The sequence below is a fragment of the Misgurnus anguillicaudatus genome, chromosome 15 (assembly GCF_027580225.2).
Source record: "Misgurnus anguillicaudatus chromosome 15, ASM2758022v2, whole genome shotgun sequence".
In the NCBI taxonomy this organism is placed as follows: Eukaryota; Metazoa; Chordata; class Actinopteri; order Cypriniformes; family Cobitidae; genus Misgurnus; species Misgurnus anguillicaudatus.
Window position 1 is genome coordinate 22,045,045 of NC_073351.2, and position 23,166 is coordinate 22,068,210.

General features: G+C 40.6%; 1 protein-coding gene across 2 annotated transcripts in view; it reads left to right on the forward strand.

Annotated features, from left to right (window-relative positions):
• The first annotated feature begins 322 nt into the window (after positions 1-322).
• Positions 323-23,166, forward strand: part of edc4 (enhancer of mRNA decapping 4) — a 38,541-nt gene continuing 15,697 nt past the window's right edge. The window contains exons 1-22 of one of the 2 annotated variants that reach the window (XM_055173857.2): positions 323-649; positions 1,201-1,351; positions 3,896-4,007; positions 4,227-4,326; positions 4,441-4,624; positions 4,827-4,974; positions 5,101-5,205; positions 5,339-5,448; positions 5,599-5,682; positions 5,830-5,925; positions 7,526-7,625; positions 8,417-8,597; positions 8,708-8,774; positions 8,879-8,970; positions 13,669-13,859; positions 13,956-14,032; positions 14,217-14,349; positions 15,006-15,499; positions 17,073-17,174; positions 20,507-20,650; positions 20,770-20,803; positions 21,059-21,239. In XM_055173857.2, the coding sequence (XP_055029832.2) occupies positions 463-649; positions 1,201-1,351; positions 3,896-4,007; positions 4,227-4,326; positions 4,441-4,624; positions 4,827-4,974; positions 5,101-5,205; positions 5,339-5,448; positions 5,599-5,682; positions 5,830-5,925; positions 7,526-7,625; positions 8,417-8,597; positions 8,708-8,774; positions 8,879-8,970; positions 13,669-13,859; positions 13,956-14,032; positions 14,217-14,349; positions 15,006-15,499; positions 17,073-17,174; positions 20,507-20,650; positions 20,770-20,803; positions 21,059-21,239 (3,073 nt within the window). In that variant the 5' untranslated portion in view covers positions 323-462. The remainder of the gene's footprint in view (positions 650-1,200; positions 1,352-3,895; positions 4,008-4,226; positions 4,327-4,440; positions 4,625-4,826; positions 4,975-5,100; positions 5,206-5,338; positions 5,449-5,598; positions 5,683-5,829; positions 5,926-7,525; positions 7,626-8,416; positions 8,598-8,707; positions 8,775-8,878; positions 8,971-13,668; positions 13,860-13,955; positions 14,033-14,216; positions 14,350-15,005; positions 15,500-17,072; positions 17,175-20,506; positions 20,651-20,769; positions 20,804-21,058; positions 21,240-23,166) is intronic. The other variant, XM_055173859.2, reaches the window with a different exon arrangement.

Sequence of the window (23,166 nt, forward strand, 5' to 3'; positions counted from 1 at the left end):
GCCTCTGACAATTGCTTGCAATTATACTTAAGTATATCATAGTAACATCTGACAAAAATATCTAAAAACACTGAAGCTGCAGACTTTGTGTTTGTGTCATTCTCAACCCTTTTGGCCACGGCTGTATGGAAATCTGGTGTTATTGTTATATGTTAAGGCATGACTTTTATTAATTTGTCTGATTTATACAAAATATGTTTTCAAATTAATTTTAAAATGCATTATCTTAATAAAAATAGATGATCGTTTAATAAACAACATTTGAGAGCTGTCGTCTAAATTTTAAGTCGTTAATTCCGGAACCGAAGAATTCGGCCAGCAGGGGAGGAGGAATCAATTGAGTGCAACACTCAACGGAAGTTGAGGAAAGGTTGCAAGCTTTTCATCGGGGCAAGCTCAGACAAAATTTAAAACTATTGACAGTTTGGCTTTTCCAAAGGTTTAATCCCCCTTCCCCACTTTATGGCTTCCAGTTCCAACATGGATATAGAGGGCGCGACCCAGCACCTCAGGGACATCTTGAAACTGGATCGTCCTGGTAATTCGGCCGGTAAGTTGCCGGGAAAAGGAGCAGCTAGGCCGCGGCGGGATGATGTTGCGCACTCGCATTCCGCATGGCTGTTGTCGCACAAAAATTTTGATTTTCTAAGTAAGGAACATCATGTTTGTTTAATGTTGTTGTTAAATAAATGGGGAAAGTGATATTTTAAATGATGTGGCGTATTTGAACCAAATCCTTGCTTGCACTAGCAACAGCTTTGATAACACATCACTTCACAGACAGACAGAAAGCGTGCAGTTTAGTCCAAAACTTGCATTCCACCAGACTAACTAGAAAACTACCAGAGATTTCTCGAAGGTTTGCAGAGAAAATTCACGAGTTGTTTAATTTATGTAAAGCTTAGGCAAAAAGACGTCACGACAGTAGACATAGTGAGCTGCCTATCTAGACATAATTTTTGAACAACGTAAGCCCGGTCTCCAAGTTAATTCTTTAGACGGATCCCATGTCTTCATACACGGTACACAGCTGATGTACCTTTACAACCTACACTTCAAAAATGAATTTTCAAAAGTATCACATCTTTGGGACCGACTGTATACTTGGTCTGCATTGACACCAGCATTATTTAAATCACAACATATAAACTCAGATACATTTTTTTATTTGCTTGATTTAATGGTCATATGATTCCACAGAGTCCTCTTTGGTTGAAAGCCAAAGAAACACATCTTTCAATGGAGAGTTGAATGGAGTTCTTGGAGCTGAGCTTGGAGCAAGCGGACATATGCCGGTGGAGCAGAGTACTCACAACTCAGACAATCTCAATGGACAGGACACACAGACCATGTATGTTTATATTATTTAATAACATGTATAATATGGTGCATTCAAGTCATGTTGGATGTATTGTATTTACAAAATTAGCGTGCATGAAAAGTCGTAAATACCACTGGGAAACTTGATGAGTTGGGGGTGTGTCCTTGAGAAACATGTTCAATAGAAGCAAGCAACACTGTAGTTGACAGTTGTAAAACTTTTTATTTAAAGCCAAATAAGCAGTTTGTACAAAATATGGTTGCATTGTAATTAATATAATATTTACATTAAAGTGGACATATTATGAGACTTTTGTAAAGATGTCAAATAAGTCTTTGGTGTTCCCAGAGGGGGTATGTGAAGTTTAGCCTAAAAAAACATATATATAATTATTACAGCATATTAAAATTGCTACTTTGTAGGTGCGCAAAAAAATGTGCCATTTTGGGGTGTGTCCTTTTAAATGCAAATGCTGATCACAATGATGGTGGTTTGTTAAATTGGAACTCAATTGTGCCGTCAAAATTTTTTTACTCGCTCTCTGCACTAAGGGCACACTCACATTATCCAAACCAAACCAAACCATGCCCCAGCGCGAATGTCACCCCTCCCTACTTCCCCCATGTGCACGCACTCACACTGTACTTTTATCGATCCGAGTCCGGGCGTGCTTTCGTCATTAAGATGCGATTGTTTTGAAAAAAGCAGGAAGTAAAGCTCTCACTGAACACTGGAACCCACCGTAATGATAGGTCTGTGTTTTTTTATTCGGAGTCGTTCGGTGCGCGATTACAGACAGCCCTCTCACATATCATCATATTGCTTAGTTGATCTGTCACGTGCGCAGCGCGGACATTCACGTAACCCCGCTGCGCGCATCAAAAGGTTTTTACGGAGGCAGATGAAGGTGAGTGGTCGCGCAACTGACTTCTTCACCTTTTGAATCGCGCTCAGGCGCGATTGCGCTCACACCACAGCCTTCCGCGCCTGAGCCCAAGTGAACCGCGCTTCGGCCCACCTCTGCAACCCGGCCGCGGCGCGATTAACCAATCCGCGCCCGGGCGCGGAACAGAGCACTCACACTAGTCAAACGAACCAGGCTTTGGGGGTCAAACGCGCCCGAGCGCGGTTTGGTTTGGATAGTGTGAGTGGCCCTAAATGTTAGTGCCGTTGTTGAATAGTGCAGATTAAGGGGCGGTATTATGATTATAAGATCCCCTTTTGACATCACTAGCCAAATTTCAATGGACTATTTTTGCACGTGCTTGTAGAAGCACTGGGTACCCAATTATAGCACTTAAACATGGAAAAATTCAGATTTTCATGATATGTCCCCTTTAACATGTATGCATTTGGCAGATGCTTGCTTTTATCCAAAGCCACTAATGGTGCTTTTCCATTGCATAGTACCCCACGGTTTGGTTTCGGTCAGGTCGGGTCAGCTCACCTCACTTTGGCTCGGTTAGCTTTTCCATCGAGTTTAGTAACACTTCGGAGTGGGAGAGATTATAGATGAGTCGTTATATATTTGCGCTGCCTACTGCTGTGACATCATACAAGTGAGAGCGTTTTTGTACTTTTCCATTCATTCATTTATTTCTCAGGCCACCACAAAATTAAAATTGACCACCACAAATAGATGGTTGCACATTGCGTTTATCACTACCCCTGCCCTGTCTCACATAACAAACACCCGTCGAGCAGTCTGCTGAGCCTCATTTGAGTTGCATTTAAGCATATATGCGGACGTGCACATAGAGAATGTGCTGCCACAAACTGCAGGTCTGGAAAAAAACTGTTATGGTGTTCCTGATTTTCAACCTGTGGATGTTTTCATCAATAAAAGGGAATATGGAAATTTATAGCAGAGCACAGATTACAACAGGTTTACTCGAGACAGCGCAAGCTAGCATACAGGTAAAGCTAATCTTTTACATTATAGTGTTGACGCTGGTAGTGGCGATTCTCTCAGACCAATCAGCGATCTACATTGTTTTCGCGTCATGTTTTGGTATCAGCCCAGGTCGCTTGAAACCCAGTCCGCGGTGATACAAAAAAGTATTGGGTACTACGTACTGCTGACATGACCCAAACCAAACCGTGGGGTACTATGCAATGGAAAAGTGCCATTACAGTGCATTACAAGGTATTTTTATCAGTTTGTTATCCCTGGGTTCGAACCCATGACCTTCTGTGCTGCAAACGCAATGCTCTACCACTGAGCCATACAGTTTACAGTGACTCCATAAATTAAAAACAAAAAAGCAAAACATGCATGATGCACATAGATTCCTTGTTATCTGTTTTCTGTAAGTGGAGTGTACAAACCTTGCAGTATTTTCATGTAATTCTTTAAAAGATGATACACCACCAACTTGCACCAACGAAAGTAACTTGAACACACCTGACATTGTAAATACGAATAACCACAGGAGTACTGTCTTGAACACATCAGTAATATTGACTTGGTACCGAAGGAGCCATATCCTTTACAACAGCTTTATATGTTTCATCTAATGTTTTGGAAGGCAATGCTTATATCAAAAAGGTAATAGGTTTTTTGTTGTCATCTAGTTGCCTTTCAGGAGATGATGGGTCCACCTATGTCCCCATCAGAGCAAACAACGTGGAAATTGTGTCCAGTCGTGACTCTAGCATCGACAGTAAGGCTCGTGGTAGCAACAAGGTGTGTGAAATGCAAACTTTTTTGCAATTCAAAATCAAGCATTACCTGGTAGTATCAAGGAATGTTACAATAGTGATTTACAGGCTTGGAGAGGTTTAGAATTGATCATCAGGGAATTTAAAAGTCAAGACAATTCATTATTTAAATGGAGTGAAATTTAGGCAAATTATAATGTTATATCATTTGTAATGCTAAAACTTTTCTGTATATCTGTTAAAGGTGAAAATTCAAACAGTGGCCAAATATGACTGGGAGCACAAGTACTACTATGGCAATTTAATAGCCGTCTCCAATGCATACTTGGCTTATGCCATCAGAGGTTGGTTCAAAAGTTTATCCTAAAGCTGCTTTCATTGTCTTTGTATTTAGATCACTAAAATTATCAGATTCAAATAGTTCAATCAGAGTTTGTAATTGCTTTAATTACTCACAGGTGCAAACAACCACATGATCCGTGTGTTTCGGTTGGATTCTGCTGAACGCTCCCTACTAAAAGGCTTCACTGGTGCAGTCACAGACCTTGCCTTCGCCCACCTGGGCTCCACCCTGTTGGGCTGCGTGGATGAGGCTGGAAACATGTTCATTTGGCAGCTCACGATCCACAACGGCAAAATACAGCATCCTTTTTTGGCAATGCCATCAGCGGAATTGGGAGAATCTTTATTCTATTAAACTATTCTTTGCTAAGATTCTCCATGATCCCAAAAGTAGTTTTTCCAGGTTTAAATGACAAAATGTCTGTCTGTATCTCCTTTCCGCATGTAGCATTGTAAAGTGAGCAGGTGTGCCTTGATGTTTCTCTTTAACATTGCGTCTCAGAGATGAAGTGATAGTTCACATCCGTAGGCCTGAGGACACACCACTGAACTCCAACCGCAGACTGATCTGGTGTCCCTTCATCCCAGAAGACAATGAGGAGAACCCAGAGGATGCGTGTCAGACGTTAGCCCTGCTTCACGAAGACAGAGTAGGTTTCCTGTAGAATGTGACATTTTTATCACTATCTTTTATCATCATTTTAATTTGCTCCTAGATTAGAGGTTGTTTCTCACATTGTCACTCTGGTAACTGGATTTTCACTCATTACCTGCAGGCCGAGGTTTGGGATCTTGATATCCTCCGTTCCCATAACAGCTCGTGGCCTGTGGATGCCACAGACCTGAAAGAGGGCTTCATCACCATCAAAGGACACACGGCAGTAAGCCCTGCTAATACTTTTTATAGCCTCTCTGCATACATTGCTGTGTTGAGTGATTGTGAACGTGGATTAAATGGATTTAAACCACATCACCATGAGATATGTGTTATGATGTTTAATTTAATCTCCGCAGCGCATTAGTGAGGGAGCACTTTCCCCTGACGGCACAGTCCTGGCTACTGCTAGTCATGATGGTTATGTCAAGTTTTGGCAGATCTACATTGAGGGACAGGACCAACCCAGGTACATGTTTTTGACATATCTGATTGTTCAAAAGGTGTGCAGCTAGCTAGTAGATTGCCTTGGAGCAGATTACATGTAATTTTTCTGTTGTGTAAATGAATAATCTGTAGTACTATAAAAAAATTAAAAGTAACCTTACTCATTTTGCAGATGCCTGCATGAATGGCAGCCACATAATGGACGTCCTCTTTCCTGCCTGCTCTTCTGTGACAACCACAAGAAGCAAGACGCAGAGTAAGTATTGGGTTTGTTGACACTCTTGGGTATTCCCAATTTAAAGTTTTTTGTCACACACTGATTATTTTAATAATCAAAACGATTCTTTATGATGAATTTACTTGTCTTTGCAATTGTGCTTAAATTATTTCTGTTGTGTTAAAGTGTTCCTTTCTGGCGCTTCCTCATCACTGGAGCCGATCAGAACCAGGAGCTGAAGATGTGGTGCACCGTATCATGGACCTGCTTGCAAACCATCAGGTCTGGTCTTTTAAGCAGAAATGTGCTTTGATGGTGTTACAGTGTTAGGGTGTTTTCACATATGTTGGTCACACCGTGGTGCCGCACCAAAATACATTGTACTAATTTTCAGTTAGTGCGGTCCGTGTTCGCATATGTTGTTTTTACCGTACTCGAAACGCCGCACTGTACACCATGTGACAACGGTCAGCGCTGTCATTGGTCTCTGACAGCTCTTACCATTTCACGACCACCTCCCATGTTTCCACGACAACCAGCCTGACAGGAAGAGCGACGCTAGCAAGATATGGAGATAAACGATGCACGTCTTTGTGAAGTTTCTTTGCTTTAACGCGAAATTGCGCCACTGTTCTATTAAAGCCCTTCTCATGGAGCCAGCACTATTTTTGTGTGTGGAGGACAACTGTGCATTTATAAAATCATCAGCTCAAACGTCTAGGAGACAGTGAATCTCTGTAACGGACCAAGATTGCCTTGTTTGTTGTTAACCCACAATATAACACCCGGCTCATGTCATGACGGAATCCCAGTGGATCAAACATGTGGAGGTTTGGTTCCTGCATTTGGTTCGGCCCGAGGTCGAGCAGCGTTCACACCACAGATGGGTCGCACCAGAGTTCGCCGACAGCCATTCCGAGACCACCTGTTTAGAGCAGTCTCGGAGCGGCCGTTTAGTGCACACCAGAGTGCGGCTGTTGTGTTCACACTGACCCAAACGAACCGTACTCGGGCCGACCTAAACAGTGTATGTGTGAAAACACCCTTAGTGTAACACCACCAGCAATGCTTTTGGGTTTAAATCTCTAAATAAGACTAATGGCGCTTTTCCATTGCATAGTACTCCGCGGTTTGGGTCGGGTCAGCTTGCTTTTGGGAGCTTTTCCATTGGGTGCAGTACGTCGTACCCGATACTTTATTTTAGTACCACCTTGGTTGGGGTTCCAAACGAACCGAGCTGATACGAAAACGTGACCCAAAAATACAGTAGATCACTGATTGGTCTGAAAGAATCGTCACTACCAGCGGCATCGCTATAATGTAAAAGATTAGCTTTATCTTCATGCTAGCTTGCGCTGTTTCGAGTAAACCTGTTGTCATCTGTGCTTTGCTGTAAGTTCCCAAACTAATTTTTAGCGATGAGAAACATCCACAGTTTGAGAATCAGGAACACAATACCAGTGTTTTCCAGACTTGCAGTGTGTGGCAGCACATTCGCAACATGCACGTATGCTTAAATGCAACTTAAGAGGCTAAGCGGAGCGCTTCAACTCACGCCACAGGTGTTTGTATAGAAACGGTCATGTGAGACAGAGGTATAGTGATAAACGCGATGTGCAAACGTATATTTTGTTGGTCAATTTTGTGGCAGACTGAGAAATAAATGAATGTATGGGAATGTCACAGCAGTGGGCTGCGCAAATGTAACGACACGCCTATAATCCCTCCCACTCCGAAGTGTTACTAAACTCGATGGAAACGCTAACCAAGCCAAAGTGAGGTGAGCTGACCCGACCTAAACCGTGGGGTACTATGCAATGGAAAAGCGCCATTAATAAGATGTTTATGAACACTTGAAGAACTTCTAAATTGTGCGTTTCAGATTTTCTCCAGATCCATTCAACAGTAGCGTGCTACCCAGCCTGAAAGCCAGTTTGGACCTATCTGCAGAGCTTCTCATTCTTAGTGATGTTCAGAGGAAGGTCAGAACTCAAATTCAAATGAACTGCTTGCTGTCACTATTTACTTCCTTTTCTGTTGCTCCAAAATTGTATAATTTTCTTTTGAAAAACACAAGATAGCTTCTTTAAGCTGGTGGTTGTCGTGCAATGCGAAGAAATTTTATCTAGCACCTGTAAATCTCCAGAAGTCATCCATATAAGATACGGCTTTAGGCGTCCTTCTGGTTTCTGTTGACGACTGTTTAGTCATAACAGAATTGCATTTCTTTCATCAACTTCCTTTTAATAGCTTTACATAGAAAGTATGTAAATGAGGTAATTTACTTGCTTAACTAAAACTTTATGACAGGGAACCATAGCAATCTTTTTTTTAATCATTTCCTCCTACCAGAAAGCACATAGATGTCCATATGAATCTTCATTTCTTTTACTGAAGTACTGGCAGGAATAAGTGCAGGAAGTAGAAAAATAAATGTCTAAATTGGTTTGCCAACTGCAGAATGTTTACTGCTAAATAGGTTTTTTGAAGTCGGGGCCAATGCTGCTTTTACTACAAGCAAACAAAAGCTATGGATTCAGAATAGGCAAATTAATTTGTAGTGGAGGGAGCGACCTTAAGTGTAATAACATTTTTTTTACGATTTACGAAACTGGATTTATAGTTGTTTCAAAACAGCCTTTCATGAACAGTGACTAAACATACCGGTAAATGTTTTGGTTGAATCCATGTTAATATCTGAATGTGGAATGTCTTTTCAGTATTATGAGTAGCTGAGGTTATTTATTAACAGCGCTTATTTGTTTACATGTAGGTATTGTACGTAATGGAACTTCTGCAGGATCAGGAAAAAGGTCATGCCAGCTTTACCGCCGTTTCTGAATTCCTGCTTACACACCCTGTGCTAAGCTTTGGTGTGCAGGATGTCACCCGCACACGACTGCGCCACACTGAGGTTCTACCACCGGATGAGGAAAGCGAAAGCATGACGGCAGGTCTGTATTTCTTTTTTATTTAATGCTAGTGTTGCCTATGCGAATGCTTTTTTTAGTCTTGTTGTGTGGTTGAGCTTGTTATAAACGACTGTGTTAATGTGTTCTAACAGAAGGAAGCCAAGGACCTTCAGAGTCCAGATCAGGAATCCAGATTAAGCTCTACTGTGTGCATACAAAGTATGTATCTCAGATTGAGGGCCTCTGCATGCCGTCATCAGATTTGATTGCAATTTGTTTTCATTTGAAAGACATGAAATTGTAACGCTCCGTTATGCCCCCAGATCGCTACAGGATGTGCAGATTTGGTTCCAACCCAATCAGAGCGAACCATCTTCCCACTTTGTGCCTCAGACTGGATCTCAGGGTGGCTTTGGTGAGTCTGGAGATGTAATTTTTTAAATCACCTAAATTTTGTACATTCTGTATAACAATTATTGCTGAATCATAATTATTATGGCGAACTTTTGGTTGTGCACTGTTGGAAACTTTTTTAGCGAAGACCAGGAGACTTGGATTTCCTCGAGCAGTAGTCTTTATTGCAGAAAGCGTTCTTGGAATCAGAGCATAGAGCTCGGGGTGCTGCAGTAACCAAGTCTGACTTTAGGTATACATGCATTACATTTAAAGCCATTCGAAGGGGGCAGTCCCTTCAGATTGAAACAAAGCCTTTAGATTACAATATAAACATGAAAGAGAGGTTACAGTCAGGCAAGAAAGGACAGCTGTAAACGCATTCCTGATCATCCCCCTTTGATCAGTTAACCATTACAGCAGGAAGGGGTCTGTGTAAACGCATCCAAGATCATCCCCCCTTGAGTAGATAACAAATGGTCAAAATGCCCTATGAAAACAAAGGCATGCATTCCAGCTAATAGCTTCCATTACCTTGCTGTTTCTTTCATATTTAGGTGAACAGATACATTTGATAATAATTAATAAAACAAAAACAATGACTTCAAATTATATTTCAACAATTCCCCCTTTGAGAGTTCTAAATAACTCTCACATAATTTAATTCTAAAACTTCTTAAGTCCATTCTTTGACGTATGTTGGTTAACATAATGTCCCATCTTCTAGTCTTGTAACATTGGAAGTTACAGTCAAATTTGTCATGTGTGAATTGGCACAGAATATCATGATATTGTTTTTTTTTTTCTGGAACCAAAACTGTATACTGAAAGTTCTGCAGTCCTTGAGTGTAGATGCGCTGTGTTTTGCTGCTAACAGTTGTTTCAGATGTTGATTTTTGACTCTCCAAATTCTTCGCGAAATGACTCTTTTGTCCACACTGATAGCTTTCCAGGGTGATTCACACCAGGGTGTCACTGTCATGTCCAGTATCTGCAACACAAACATAAAGACACAAAAGAGCAGTATTCCATTCAAAACATTTTAAATTTTAACATCTTGTGATCGTATAGTTTTAACTTCCTTGTGATCGTATAGCATTAACATCATTGTGATCGTATAGATTTTTATAACCTTCAATTAAAATGTCATTGATCGTATAGTGTTTTTTTTTACCCTAGTCTGTTTAGTTTGACACCTAAGGACCAGGTGAGGTGAGGATGAACTAAATTAGGGGAAAAACCTATGAGGGAATCTTCACCACAGGGTTTGGCCCCCGACGCTTATTGCATTCGGTTCTGCCCTGGGCTCCTCACTGGTCCATGTGTCCTAGTCTGTCCCTATCAACTATCAAAATCTTAAATTCTAAATAAACTCATCCACCTTTTAAACTGTAAAATAAAAATTATTAAACAACAACAACAAAATCCTCTAAAGAGACATCAGTCATAGTAGACATCATCCAGATTTCATCCTTGTCAAATTTAATACAATAATAACCTCTCACAGCCTTAATGATTAGACCCTTAGCAAGTTGCCCCACAGATTAGCTGTAGACGGGAGGGGCTGCTTCAGTATTGTAAGCAGGCTCTGTAAGAGCTGAGAAACACTGTTAATTTCTCCAAGTATCTTTTTGCCTCTCCTACACTCTTTTAAATAATGCCCTTGCTTCCCGCAGTAGTGACATCTGATTTCCCTCCTAAGACATTTATTTGGCCCACTTTCTTTCTTAGCGTTTTTCAGCAATGCTGCTGCTATTTTGACATTTGTCTTAACATCAGAATCTCGTTCCCAAGTGGTTAATCTGTCCAAATTGCCTCTCAGAGTTGCATTAGACCATGTTAGATCTAGGAAGGGCAGAGCATTTCTGTATTCAGATGAAAGGCCATCAAACCATGTGCGGACTAGTGGTCCCTTATTATTTAATACTTCTTCAGGATTATTTGCAATCCCACTGTATGCTGCAGCTGACTGACAAAACCTTTCTGTGTATTCACTCACAGTTTCATTCTTTCTTTGCACACAACTAGTGATCTTAGTCCAATCAACCTTTGGTCCAACAATGTCCCTCAGTATGGCTAACACTCTTTCTCTTAACCCATCTTTATTTGCATCCTGTAACTCATAACTTTTAACAGCAGTCTCAAAGGTACTGAATTCTGATTCAGACAAAATTTGTGACATAAGCTGCATGATGTTAGCTAAAGACAAGTCATACAAACGGATTTTTCTGGACAATGCTCCTCTGAACTCAGAAAAATTAGCATGTGCTGATGGCAAACTCTCAGCAAGTCTATCTATTGTTTCTGGAGCTACATCTTGTAGCTGAACTACTGACATTGAAGGAAATGCAGTTCCAACATTTTCACCTTGAGCCTTTTTCCTTGCTCCACACACCTTAACTGAATCACATGCTTTCTCACTTATATTATTTCTGTGATTAACACAAACACTGTGTTTCTGTCTAACAGACTGTAAGTCAGGATGGACATCTGAGTGTTGTTTCTGATTGTCTTCTAGTGAAGACATGTCATGGCCTATCTTCTCATTAGGAGAGATAGCATGAGAACACATATCTTGAATTTTCTTCTCTAGTTTTGCAATACACTCAGTTTGCTTTGCAGCTAAAGCCAAACTGTATTCTCTGTAACAGTAGATAATGCCTTTTGTGTTGTTCTTTCTAACACAGGCCCCCAAAACTTTCTTACACTCCTCAAGAGTCCACGTCCTATCTGGATCAATACCAAATTTCTGTGTTAGATTCTGTCTAACGGATTCTGTCACAATAGAATCCATGTGATTATTCAGGACTGAGGTAAACTCATTGTCTGACCATAAAGGGGTTGCAAGTCCACCTTTCTCAGTTGTGGGAATCAGTCTAGGATGCCTTTTAACCATTTTTACCTTTAAGTGGATTTCTTTTAACAGACAACCACTGTTGTTAATCTCCCCCACAAATTAGAGGATACCCCAAATTCTTTTTTTTTTTTTTTTTGAAAACAGAGGAGGACCTATTTGCTTTTATTCATCTGTAGCCTTCTCTGATACACAAAAGACACACCAAGCTTCTTCTCTGACCAAGCAGAGGATAACCAAATTCTTCTCTGCCTAAACAGAGGATAACCAAAATTTCTTCTCTGATAAACAGAGGATAACACAAATTTTAGCACGCTATGCTAATCTTCCCTGCCTAAACAGAGGGTAAACCAACATTTGTTAACAGAACCCTGCAGCTGTTTGTTAACACTTAAACACATGTACTGGTCTGTAGAGGTTCTTTTGATAGAGTGACACTCACCAAATCAAAGATGAGCTGAAAAATCAGTCTGGAGTGATGTTTGTAGATATTTGGTGAAATGAGAATCTCTATCCGGGTCACGGCACCATCTGTTGGAAACTTTTTTAGCGAAGACCAGGAGACTTGGATTTCCTCGAGCAGTAGTCTTTATTGCAGAAAGCGTTCTTGGAATCAGAGCATAGAGCTCGGGGTGCTGCCGTAACCAAGTCTGACTTTGGGTATACATGCATTACATTTAAAGCCATTCGAAGGGGGCAGTCCCTTCAGATTGAAACAAAGCCTTTAGATTACAATATAAACATGAAATAGAGGTTACAGTCAGGCAAGAAAGGACAGCTGTAAACGCATTCCTGATCATCCCCCTTTGATCAGTTAACCATTACAGCAGGAAGGGGTCTGTGTAAACGCATCCAAGATCATCCCCCCTTGAGTAGATAACAAATGGTCAAAATGCCCTATGAAAACAAAGGCATGCATTCCAGCTAATAGCTTCCATTACCTTGCTGTTTCTTTCATATTTAGGTGAACAGATACATTTGATAATAATTAATAAAACAAAAACAATGACTTCAAATTATATTTCAACAGCACCACCAGATTTTTATTTTTTTTTGGTTGTGCACCACCAGATTATTATTGTGGTTGTGCACAACCAGATTTTTATTGTGGTTGTGCACAACCAGATTTTTATTGTGGTTGTGCACCACCAGATTTTTTTTGTGGTTGTGCACCACCAGATTTTTTTTTTGGTTGTGCACCACCATTTTTTTTTGGTTGTGCACAACCAGATTTTTTTTTTGGTTGTGCACAACCAGATTTTTTTTTTTTTTTTTTTTTGGTTGTGCACCAACAGATTTTTTTTTTTGGTTGTGCACAACCAGATTTTTTTTTGGTTGTGCACAACCAGATTTTTTTTTGGTTGTGCACAACCAGATTTTTTTTTGGTTGTGCACAACCAGATTTTTTTTTGGTTGTGCACAACCAGATTTTTTTTGGTTGTGCACAACCAGATTTTTTTTTGGTTGTGCACAACCAGATTTTTTTTTTGGTTGTGCACAACCAGATTTTTTTTTGGTTGTGCACAACCAGATTTTTTTTTGGTTGTGCACAACCAGATTTTTTTTTGGTTGTGCACAACCAGATTTTTTTTGGTTGTGCACAACCAGATTTTTTTTTGGTTGTGCACCACCAGATTTTTTTTCATTCGACTGTACAGTTACGCTTGGATATGCATAAAATAATGAGGTATACTTTAATGTTTATCTCTTGTCCAGCTCTAAAAGAAGTTTTGTGTACTTTGGAATAGTTAAATCAGTATTATTGACTAGTTGTTCATTTGACAACTATTATGAAATGCCTTATTCTGTTGGAGACTCTGTATCAACAATGTTTCTCATGTTTCATTTATTTTATCCTCCTCGCAGGCTTCTCTGACCCCCTGGCAGATCTGAATGTGGAGGCCATGAGCTCTGATAAAGAGTCTGCTGATAGCGGGTCACAGAATGACTTGAGTAAGATTATGCCTCTCCCATCTCCAGCTGACTTCATGAGTCCAGGTCCGTCAGCCATGCCCACCCTCATGACCCCAGACGCCTTCATGACCCCCAGCACCTCGGTAAGCTTATCATACTCCACTAATATGACCGGTTTCTTCGTGGCCCTTACTTCCCTCTCTAAAAATTAATATTGATCCTCGCTGTCTTTATTACAGATGCCCGCCTCTCCTGGCAGCAGTGCCAGCAGTCTGACTATCGTAACAGCCATGAGCAGTTCAGACAGCGGAACAAGGTAAGGAATTCACATCATTTTTTTGAAGTCTCCAAGGAAGATGGCGATTCTATAACTTGGGATGGGATTTATGAGGGGTGTAGTTTGCTTTTTGCATGATATGTGATGATAAATGTGTAAGTCTAATGTTATTCTGAGTTTAAATGTTTGGACTAGGTATAATTTTTTTGTTTGATACTTTAAGGGGTGGAGATGATCTGGCCCAGAGCCCCAAAATGTCTGTAGAGTGTAGCAGTAGCAGTTTGGCTCTCAATGCCAGCACAAGCAGTCCAAGATCCAACTCCATCCTCATCTCAGGCCTTGGGGACAACATCCAGGTAATGATGAATATGGCAAACTGCATATAGTATCCAGTTCTGTCTTTTTGTCAGTTTTTAAAATGTTATATTGTGTGGTGGTTTTTACTATCCGCAACAGTTATGTTTTATTTCTTTTTGGCACAAGAAGGGACATTTTGTGTATCTAGAATAATTGACTGCTATTGAAACATTTGATGTGTGTATATGTTGAATGTTTAAAACGTGCTTTAGGACTTAAGGTCATACACATTTAATCTGAATTACACTTGCGTGACATTCACCGTGTAATTTGTTGTAGACTAGTAAGCTAGTTTAGACACGTTAAGATGTATCACTGTGTAATTCAGTAATCTTTGATGTTGCATAGATCTTCGTAAACACTGGTAGAGATGTCATGAAATGGACATAAACAGAGGAAACATTTCAGAACAAGCAGATAAAAAAATCGCTGAAAATTAGTTTTAATAAACCAAATCAGATTTATTTTTAAAGCCTCATTTAACAATTTTTCTTTTATCTGGCACCCTTTATCCACTCCATTTAAATCCTTTTAGAGTATTTCTCCCCCACTGGTTCTCTCTCCGTCTTTTCTTCGAGAGGCATCTCTTCTATGCGAAGCCGCTCCTTATTCTCACGTTCTTCCCCTCCCATATTTCCCCTCTTTCCCTCCACAGGTTTCCCCTCCAAACCCCCCTCTCTCCCTGGACCTCCAGGCTATAGATCCCATGGTGGTCCCCCAGGCCTCTCCGACCAGAGCTCGCTCTCCGGATGTCATCTCCTCGGCATCTACCGCCATGTCCCAAGACATTCCCGAGATCGCCTCTGAGACCTTGCAGAGAGGGCTGGCCAGTGCCTCTGCCGACCCCATTTCCGCTCTGCATTCGGACAGCATGGCATCGGCTGCGTCCGTCCTCCACCTGCTGTCGCCAAGACGCCGGAGTGGTGCGGAACACAGCATGCTGCCTCTGGATCGGGTCGTCGTTGCTGTGGATGGAGAGCAGAGACTCAATAACACACCTTCCCTGCTGGAGACGGCTCTGTCGCAGGAGAACGCGGCTGCAGCCGTGGGATCCTGTTCAGACAGCAGCGTGAACCATGCGTGGCCTGCGGCACCGGATATCACACGAGAGACTCGCAATAGCCTGAGAGACAATGGTCTGGGAGACTGGTAAGAGTCTGTTCCCGTCTGTGTATAAAGCTTTTATCTGTTTTGTGTATTGATTTTTGTTATGGAGAATTTTACAGTGTACTTTGTCTTTCTGTGCTGTGTGCAAAGGACTGATGGATTCCGAGCAGGAGGAATAGTTAAGCAATAAAAAAAAAGATTTTGGTACATGTTTCCGATGCCTCCAAGTAGTCACACAAGGCTAAAGTCCTATCTACTTGAATAAGGAAAGACAAATATCTCTAAAATTGTGTGATAAGATTACAATTAGACAACATATTTCCAAACTGTTTTTTTTAAAGAGCAACTATCGTCTGATTCACGATTTTACATTTCATTTGGTGTATAAGTGTGTATTAGTATCTGGTTAACGATATGCAAAATGAACAAACCCCAAGCTAAACGATGACGTATTTCAAACGTAAATCTCTTTTCTTGGACTACAACAAACACACAGATTGTAGGCAACTGTTACTTCCTGGAATTGGTGATATAGACAAGACCGACATTATCATATTTCTTCCCGTTTTGACTCACAGCCTGTAAGTTAACTCCTTTCCGCATTGCATTGTGAGCGAATCTTTCATACATGGTAAGGAGCGTCATATTTCCGGCTGATGTCAGAGGTATTCAGGCCAATCACAACATACACATTAGCTGGCCAATCAGGGACACAGCGCTTTTTAGATCGACGAGTTTTGTACAAAATCAATGCGTTTGAGGGAGGCAGGATATTTGGAGCTACAAAAACGTAGGGTATGTGGAAAATACCCATAAACCACGCAAACACATTGTATTATACCAAATACACAAAATAACATTGTTTTTAGTGATGAAATAGGTTCTCTTTAAGCTCAAATAGCAACACAGGTTGGCAAGCTCCTTACGCAACTCTGTACCCCAGAAAATCATCAATCTGCTCATATTGTGCCATTATCGTTGCGGTCATGTTGTTACTAAATGTTTTTTATAGGAAACAAACAAACATTGACAGTCAAGCTCCACTAAGGTATAAAATGAGACACTCCCTCAGGTACACATGGCAATTGAAGTTATTGGGGTCTGTTGTGCACTACATAACCTAATAAAACAAGTTGAAGATTATCAGTGACTTAAATTTATTTTAAATGTCTCTAAATTAAACCTAGTGATTAGATTACAAATAGGATTGCACAATCGTGTGACCACACTAGGCTTACAAAATATAGTGCATAAAAGTAGTCACTTTTTTATTGCTCATATTTAGTTTTTGGATAATGACAGCCTATAATCGCTATCGTATTCTATTGTATGGAAGATATGACGTAATGTAAAGATTATTTACAAATAATTTTGTGGACACATTTATGAAAATGCTAAAACATTTGTTTTGACCTCACTAGGCTTACAAAATATAGTGCATAAAAGTAGTCACTTTTTTATTGCTCATATTTAGTTTTTGGATAATGACAGCCTATAATCACTATCGTATTCTATTGTATGGAAGATATGACGTAATGTAAAGATTATTTACAAATAATTTTGTGGACACATTTATGAAAATGCTAAAACATTTCTTTTGACCGTTTCATTCCAGCTCCAGGGAGGAGATAAAAGACAGACACATTTCTTCACCCTACCACAGACGCACTTATCACCTAACACAGAACGACAGTCAAGATGCAAGCGCAGAGCAGAGGTACCTGACAATGTCTGGAGATCTTATTACTGTACTGTACTCGGGGTGTTATTTTTTGCAGTTTGTGTTAGGGGTCAGTGGTCATGGTTTCGGTTTAAAGTCCCTCTAAAGTCAGATATTAAATGTCTTCTGAGTTTGTGACAACACAGGATAATGTGTTATACCACGGGCTGTTTAAATACTCGATTCTGATTGGCTGGAAGGTGTGCATTAAAACCGTTTAATGCACAGGTAGTTCCATTCAGTTTGATTACAGTTCGAAATTAATCCGCTATTATAAACATTGGTAACCATAGTAACACAGTTAGACTTGCAAACAGAGTGAGAGACACACATGAAAACGTTTATTTAGGTAGACTTAATGGATAATTTTTGCATATCGTTTAATTTGCATGGTGAGTTTTGAAAAATGGGCCCAGGCACAAGACAAAATAAAAGACTTAGAGATGACTAAAAGCGGCACAAAGAATTAACACCTGCAGAGCTAGATAAGATTGAAGATGAAAAAGATGAGGTCAATAAGAAAAAGACAACTACTTTAAATGGGCAGTTAACACTTTCAGTGACTTTTTGTGCCAAAGACAGAACAATTGTGATTTCAAAATCTACTCAGCTTTTCTTTTAAATGAGACATTGCGGGAGTTTTATGTCTCTGTTCAGTCTACCGCTGGACGCGAATACAGTGTTGCAAGTTTGATGCATTTCAGAGCAGGTATAAACCATCACATTGCAAAATGAAACATCATAAAAGTGATCCAGACTTCAAGCCAAGCAATGCCGTCTATACCCGATCTGAGACCCATCAAATGTGCAACACTGTATTCGCGTCCAGCGGTGGACTGAACAGAGACATAAAACTCCCGCAATGTCTCATTTAAAACAGAAGCAGAGTATGTCTCAAAATCACAATTGTTCTATCTTTGGCGCAAAAAGTCACTGAAAGTGTTAACCGGCCATGTCTTTTTCGTATTGACCTCATCTTTGTAGACTTTAAAGAAGAGACGCACACAGGTAACCTGCGCACGCATCTCTCTCTCTCTGGTCCTTCTCTTTCAGTTCTCTGTTTCTCTCTTTTAACTCTTTCCCCGCCAGATAATTGCATTTTTATGAAGGACTTTTGATAGAGATCAGATGCAGAGCGTTCTTTAAAACATACACGGAGTTCTTTCTCTTTCACGTGAGGCGCTACTTCCGGGTTGTATAAGTTGCGGAAGGTATTGCGGAAAGATGGAAAATCTCGTCATTGGCGGGGAAGCGTTTTCTCTTAATTGACGAGATATCTTGTCAATGGCGGCGAAAGAGTTAATGAATTCAAATAAAAGCAATCTGATGACTCTACTTTATTTAAAGCAGACGGAGTGCTAGAACTAACGAGTCGTAACTTAAGAAAATAATCGGTATTTTTACCCATCTGTTAAAAAAATAACACTGTAAACATCAGTTAAAGCTTTAACTTGTTTTTAACTTGGCCTCCGCTTTGCGTCGGGTGGTTCTTCGCATCTACATCGTGCATTAATATCCTTTAATGCATGGCTAGCCGTGGATTATCCCTTACATATTAACCACTCAGGCAAATTTGAATGATAAAAACGCCAAATACAATAAGTTATCAAAATCGTGGAAAAACAGGCAAATGTTTCTGTTCTCAAACGCTGGGGGCGTGTCCGCTGTCGGCACTGAAACCATGCCCACTTGTGGGAGGGAAACTCTCTCTCCACTTTCAAATACCACTACAACCTGAATGGATGCTTGCAATTGTGTTAGGGGTCGGGCCATGCATAGTGGCTCAAATGTGTCATCGAGCCGTCATTTTAGGGGGTTTTCACACCTGCCTTGTTTAGTTCGATTGAATCGTACCAGAGTTCGATTGCTCAGTTGGTGCAGTTCGTTTGGGCAGGTGAGAATGCAGCAGTCGAACTCTGGTGCGCATCAAAAGCGGATCGAGACCAGCTTGCAGAGGTGGTCTCGGTATACTTTCAAACGAACTCTAGAGCGGTTAGTTTGTGGTGAGAACACGATCTGAGATCGAACCGACCTAACTGCAAAAGTACTGCGCATTTTGGACTAAACCAGCTGCCGTAGTCAACTGCGCAGTGCATTATCGGATGAGGAAGTGTTTGTTGACCGTTTCTATTAGCATACCTGGAGTTGCGAGGAGGTGCGGGCGGAGCCTCTGAAATTTTTTGTCTTCGCCGTTTGTAGTGCATTAAACCGTTGTTTTCAAGCCGCATCCGCGATTCATTCTGAAAATGAACAATTTGTCTAGAGTGCTGTATACAAACTATGTATAACAACCACGGAGACATAATTACAGCGCACAGCCATCTGTCCATGGTGTCTGCTGTATTATCCTTCTTTTGTTTACTTTCGGGGGTTCAGTTGGAATTTCTCGCACGTTGATTCTGACCAATTGTGAAGCCGTTTAGGAAATACGTTCAAATACATGTGGCCAATGAGTGATGTTGATCTTATCACATGACAGAATTTTGGTTCGTTTCAATTGGTGCTGATCAGAGCAATCAGTGTGGTGTGAAATGGAACCAAATCTGCTAAAAAAGTTACAATGTATCATTTTTTGCTTTTGGTCTGGACCAAATGAACCGAATTACAGATGTGAAAACGCCCTTTGGCACACCTAAAAATCCAAGATTTAGAAATGGTGAAAAACTGTTTAACTGTGCAATTTAGTACTACATAGTTTACAGTCTTTGTGGAGTGTTTCAGCAATATATTTCTAACACTTATTATGTGTTTAGAAACAATCTTCAACTTTACAGGGACTTGAATATTACATATTGTTTAATTGCTAATATTTCCAAAGAGCCCCAAGGTATAGTTTGACCATTAAGAAGCAAATTTTTTTTAAATTTACGCCTTAAACATTGGAGGCTGTCATGATACCTGGAAAGTAGGGCTGTGCAAAAAATCGCCTGCGATTCTCATGCGTGTTTCTTCAGTAAAGCCGGTTTCGTGATTTGAAGTAAATTACAATCAGCTGCTTTCAGGTGGAGCGACATTTACTACAAATAAGTTGTAGTTCATCAAGAAGCTAGGCAAAATCGCATAGATTATCAGAGTCAATTATGAATGCGATTTTTGCCTAGCTTCTCTGTGAACTATGGCTCTGTAGAAAATGCCACTTCATCTGAAAGCAGCTGATGGCGATTTAATACTAATCAAGAAACCGGCTTCATTTACTGATGAAACGCGCATGAGAATTGCAGGCGATTTTTATTTGCACAGCCTTACTGCAAAGTAAATTGTGAGTCTGACTATTAGTTTCCATTATTAAAATTTTTGCTCGTCTTTTCTCTCCCTGCTCTGATTAACAGCGATCATGATGATGAAGTTGCCAGTCTGGCCTCATCCTCTGGAAACTGTGGCCCTCGTGCCTCTCACAGACTTCCTGTAAAAGACTGGAAGACGTCACCTCGCGGATCCCCTAAACTCAAGAGGAAGAGCAAGAAGGATGAGGGGTGAGGCGATGACATTCAACACTGTAGAAATATTCTGATTTATGTGTCTCGTGGAATTGTGCGGTAAGCTGTTCAGCCTCATAATCTGATTAGACTGTGTTCGTTCTCTCCACATTCAGCGAGTCCTCACAGTCGAGACAGATTGACAGCCAGGTAAGTCTTGTTTGATCCTCGGCATCACAATAAGAATCCGTTTTTAAGTATTTGTGTTATGTAAACGCCATCAACATGCATAAATGGCTTTAAAGAGAAAGTTTGCTGAGTAGGAACATTAAATGCATGTCTAGTTTCTGATTCATCACATAAATGAAACATAACACTGTGGGGATGAAAACAATGAATAGCATTTGAGTGAATAGAGTTTTTGAGCTTCCACAGATAAGAGATATATGCATGTTGTGTCATCAGATGAGCGTGGAGGTACAGGACGAGCTCTTGCAGATGCTCAGGAGTCAGCAGAGGGAGATCGCTGAGCTCAGACAGAACCAGCTAGACCTGCTGCAGAGGGTCACCAACCACATGGATGCTGTACAGAGCTCAATCATGGCTCACATCGAGCACGCCATGCTGGCACAACAAGAGCAAGAACGTATCCTTCCACCAGGTGGTGACTCGCAGCCAGTTGGAAGATAAGAGCTAAGATAGATAGAGAAGAAATAGAGTGCCGCAAGGATGATGTATTTTTGTAGGCTGACCTGGAATTTAGCAGGACACTGGTTCCCTTATACACCTGTACGTTTAATCCAACTTATGCCCAGTTCAGACTGCATGATTTTAGCCCTGATTTTGACTACCGTACTTTCCAGACTATAAGCCGCACCGGAGTATAAGCCACATCAATCAAAAATGCGTCATTAAGACGAAATAATATAAAGTCACAATAGACTATACGTCACATTTATTTAGAAAATGATTTTTAAAAATCCAAGCCGAAGAACAGACATTTAATCTGGAAAGGCAAGTTATTCAACTAAACAATAGCAGTCCGAACAGCAGGCTGAGATGTCTGTACGTTAAAGTAATATTATCAGTTATTTAAACGATAAACCATAGCATACAGAACTTACCGGGAAGGTTGGATAGGCTAAATTAACCAAACAAGCCAACTAGCGTGAAGTTCGCATACTCATTATTCCACATTACTGAATCTATTGAATTACAGAAATACAAAAGCAGCATATGGCGGACTCTCGCGGCTGTAGACGGTAATGATGTCTCTTGCCTCATAAATGTCTAAATTAATTCGTTCTGACTTACAAGGCGCACCTGACTATAAGACGCAGCACCAGTCAAGTTATGAAAAAACACAACTTATAGACCGCAAATACGGTACAGGTTTTGAGAAATTGCAGACAAATGTCCGAAATCACAGGCAAATCGAGGAACAATCACACAGTGTGAATATCAAACACGCGATCTGAGAGAACCACAGACGAGTATATCTGCCATGCAGATATTTGGACCTGTCGGCGATTCAAAATCATGCCGTGTGAAATGTGTTCTGGCTGATAATAACATCGGCAATGATCTACAGCCAATGAGAGAGCAATGTACAGGGCAGCTGGAAGTTCAGGGAGGAGTTATGATCACAATCTCACGTGAGAACTCCAGTCTTACACACAACCTTGCGTTGTTTCCTTTTCACTTCTCGCGTGCGTTTGGTTGTAATCTTTTTTTAATTTTAGTTAAATCTTTGGTGTCTCCAGAGAACTTGTGTGAAGTTTTAGCTCAAAAATATCATATACATAATTTTATTTTAGCATGTTAAAATTGCCACTTTGTAGGTGTGAGCAAAAATGTGCTGTTTTTGGGTGTGTAAGCAAATGAGCTGACCTCTGCAGTGTTGTGGTTGGATAGTGCAGATTAAAGGACAAGTTCGGTATTTAACACTTAAAGCCCTGTTTTCAGATTGTTTATGATGAAATAGAACGGTTTTGACTGAAATTTCGACATATGCGGCTGCCCCGAGAATTTTTGGGTGTTTGTGTTTCAGCTCCTACATTTACAATGGGTTTAATGGTGCACTGGAACAATCCTTTCTAAAATGCATTAAACTTTCGTTTACAAAGATGTGAAACTTATCGAGTGGTCAGGGGTGTTCACTGATATGCTCACACAAAAATTGCGTTAAAAGATGCTTTCCAACAGCTGTTTTAGCATTCGTTGTTAACTTGTGGACCTATTTTTTCCAAACGCCCCACACCTGTACATTCTTCCGCTTAGAGCTTGAATAATAGACACTCCAGCCCAGTTGGGGGCGCTAATCCGCCTTTGCCAATTGCAAGAATAGAAACAAAGTTCCCGGCGCGGAGTAATACCGTACCTCACAGCAAATCTAATACAAGTCAATGGAGTTGGCAAAAACTACGATAAAACCTGTTGGAATGCGTATTTTGCAGCGATTTTTGTATGAGCATACCAGTGAACACCCCTGACCACTCGATGAGTTTCACGTCTTTGTTAACGAAAGTTTAATGCATTTTAGGAAGGATTGTTCCAGTGCACCACCAAACCCA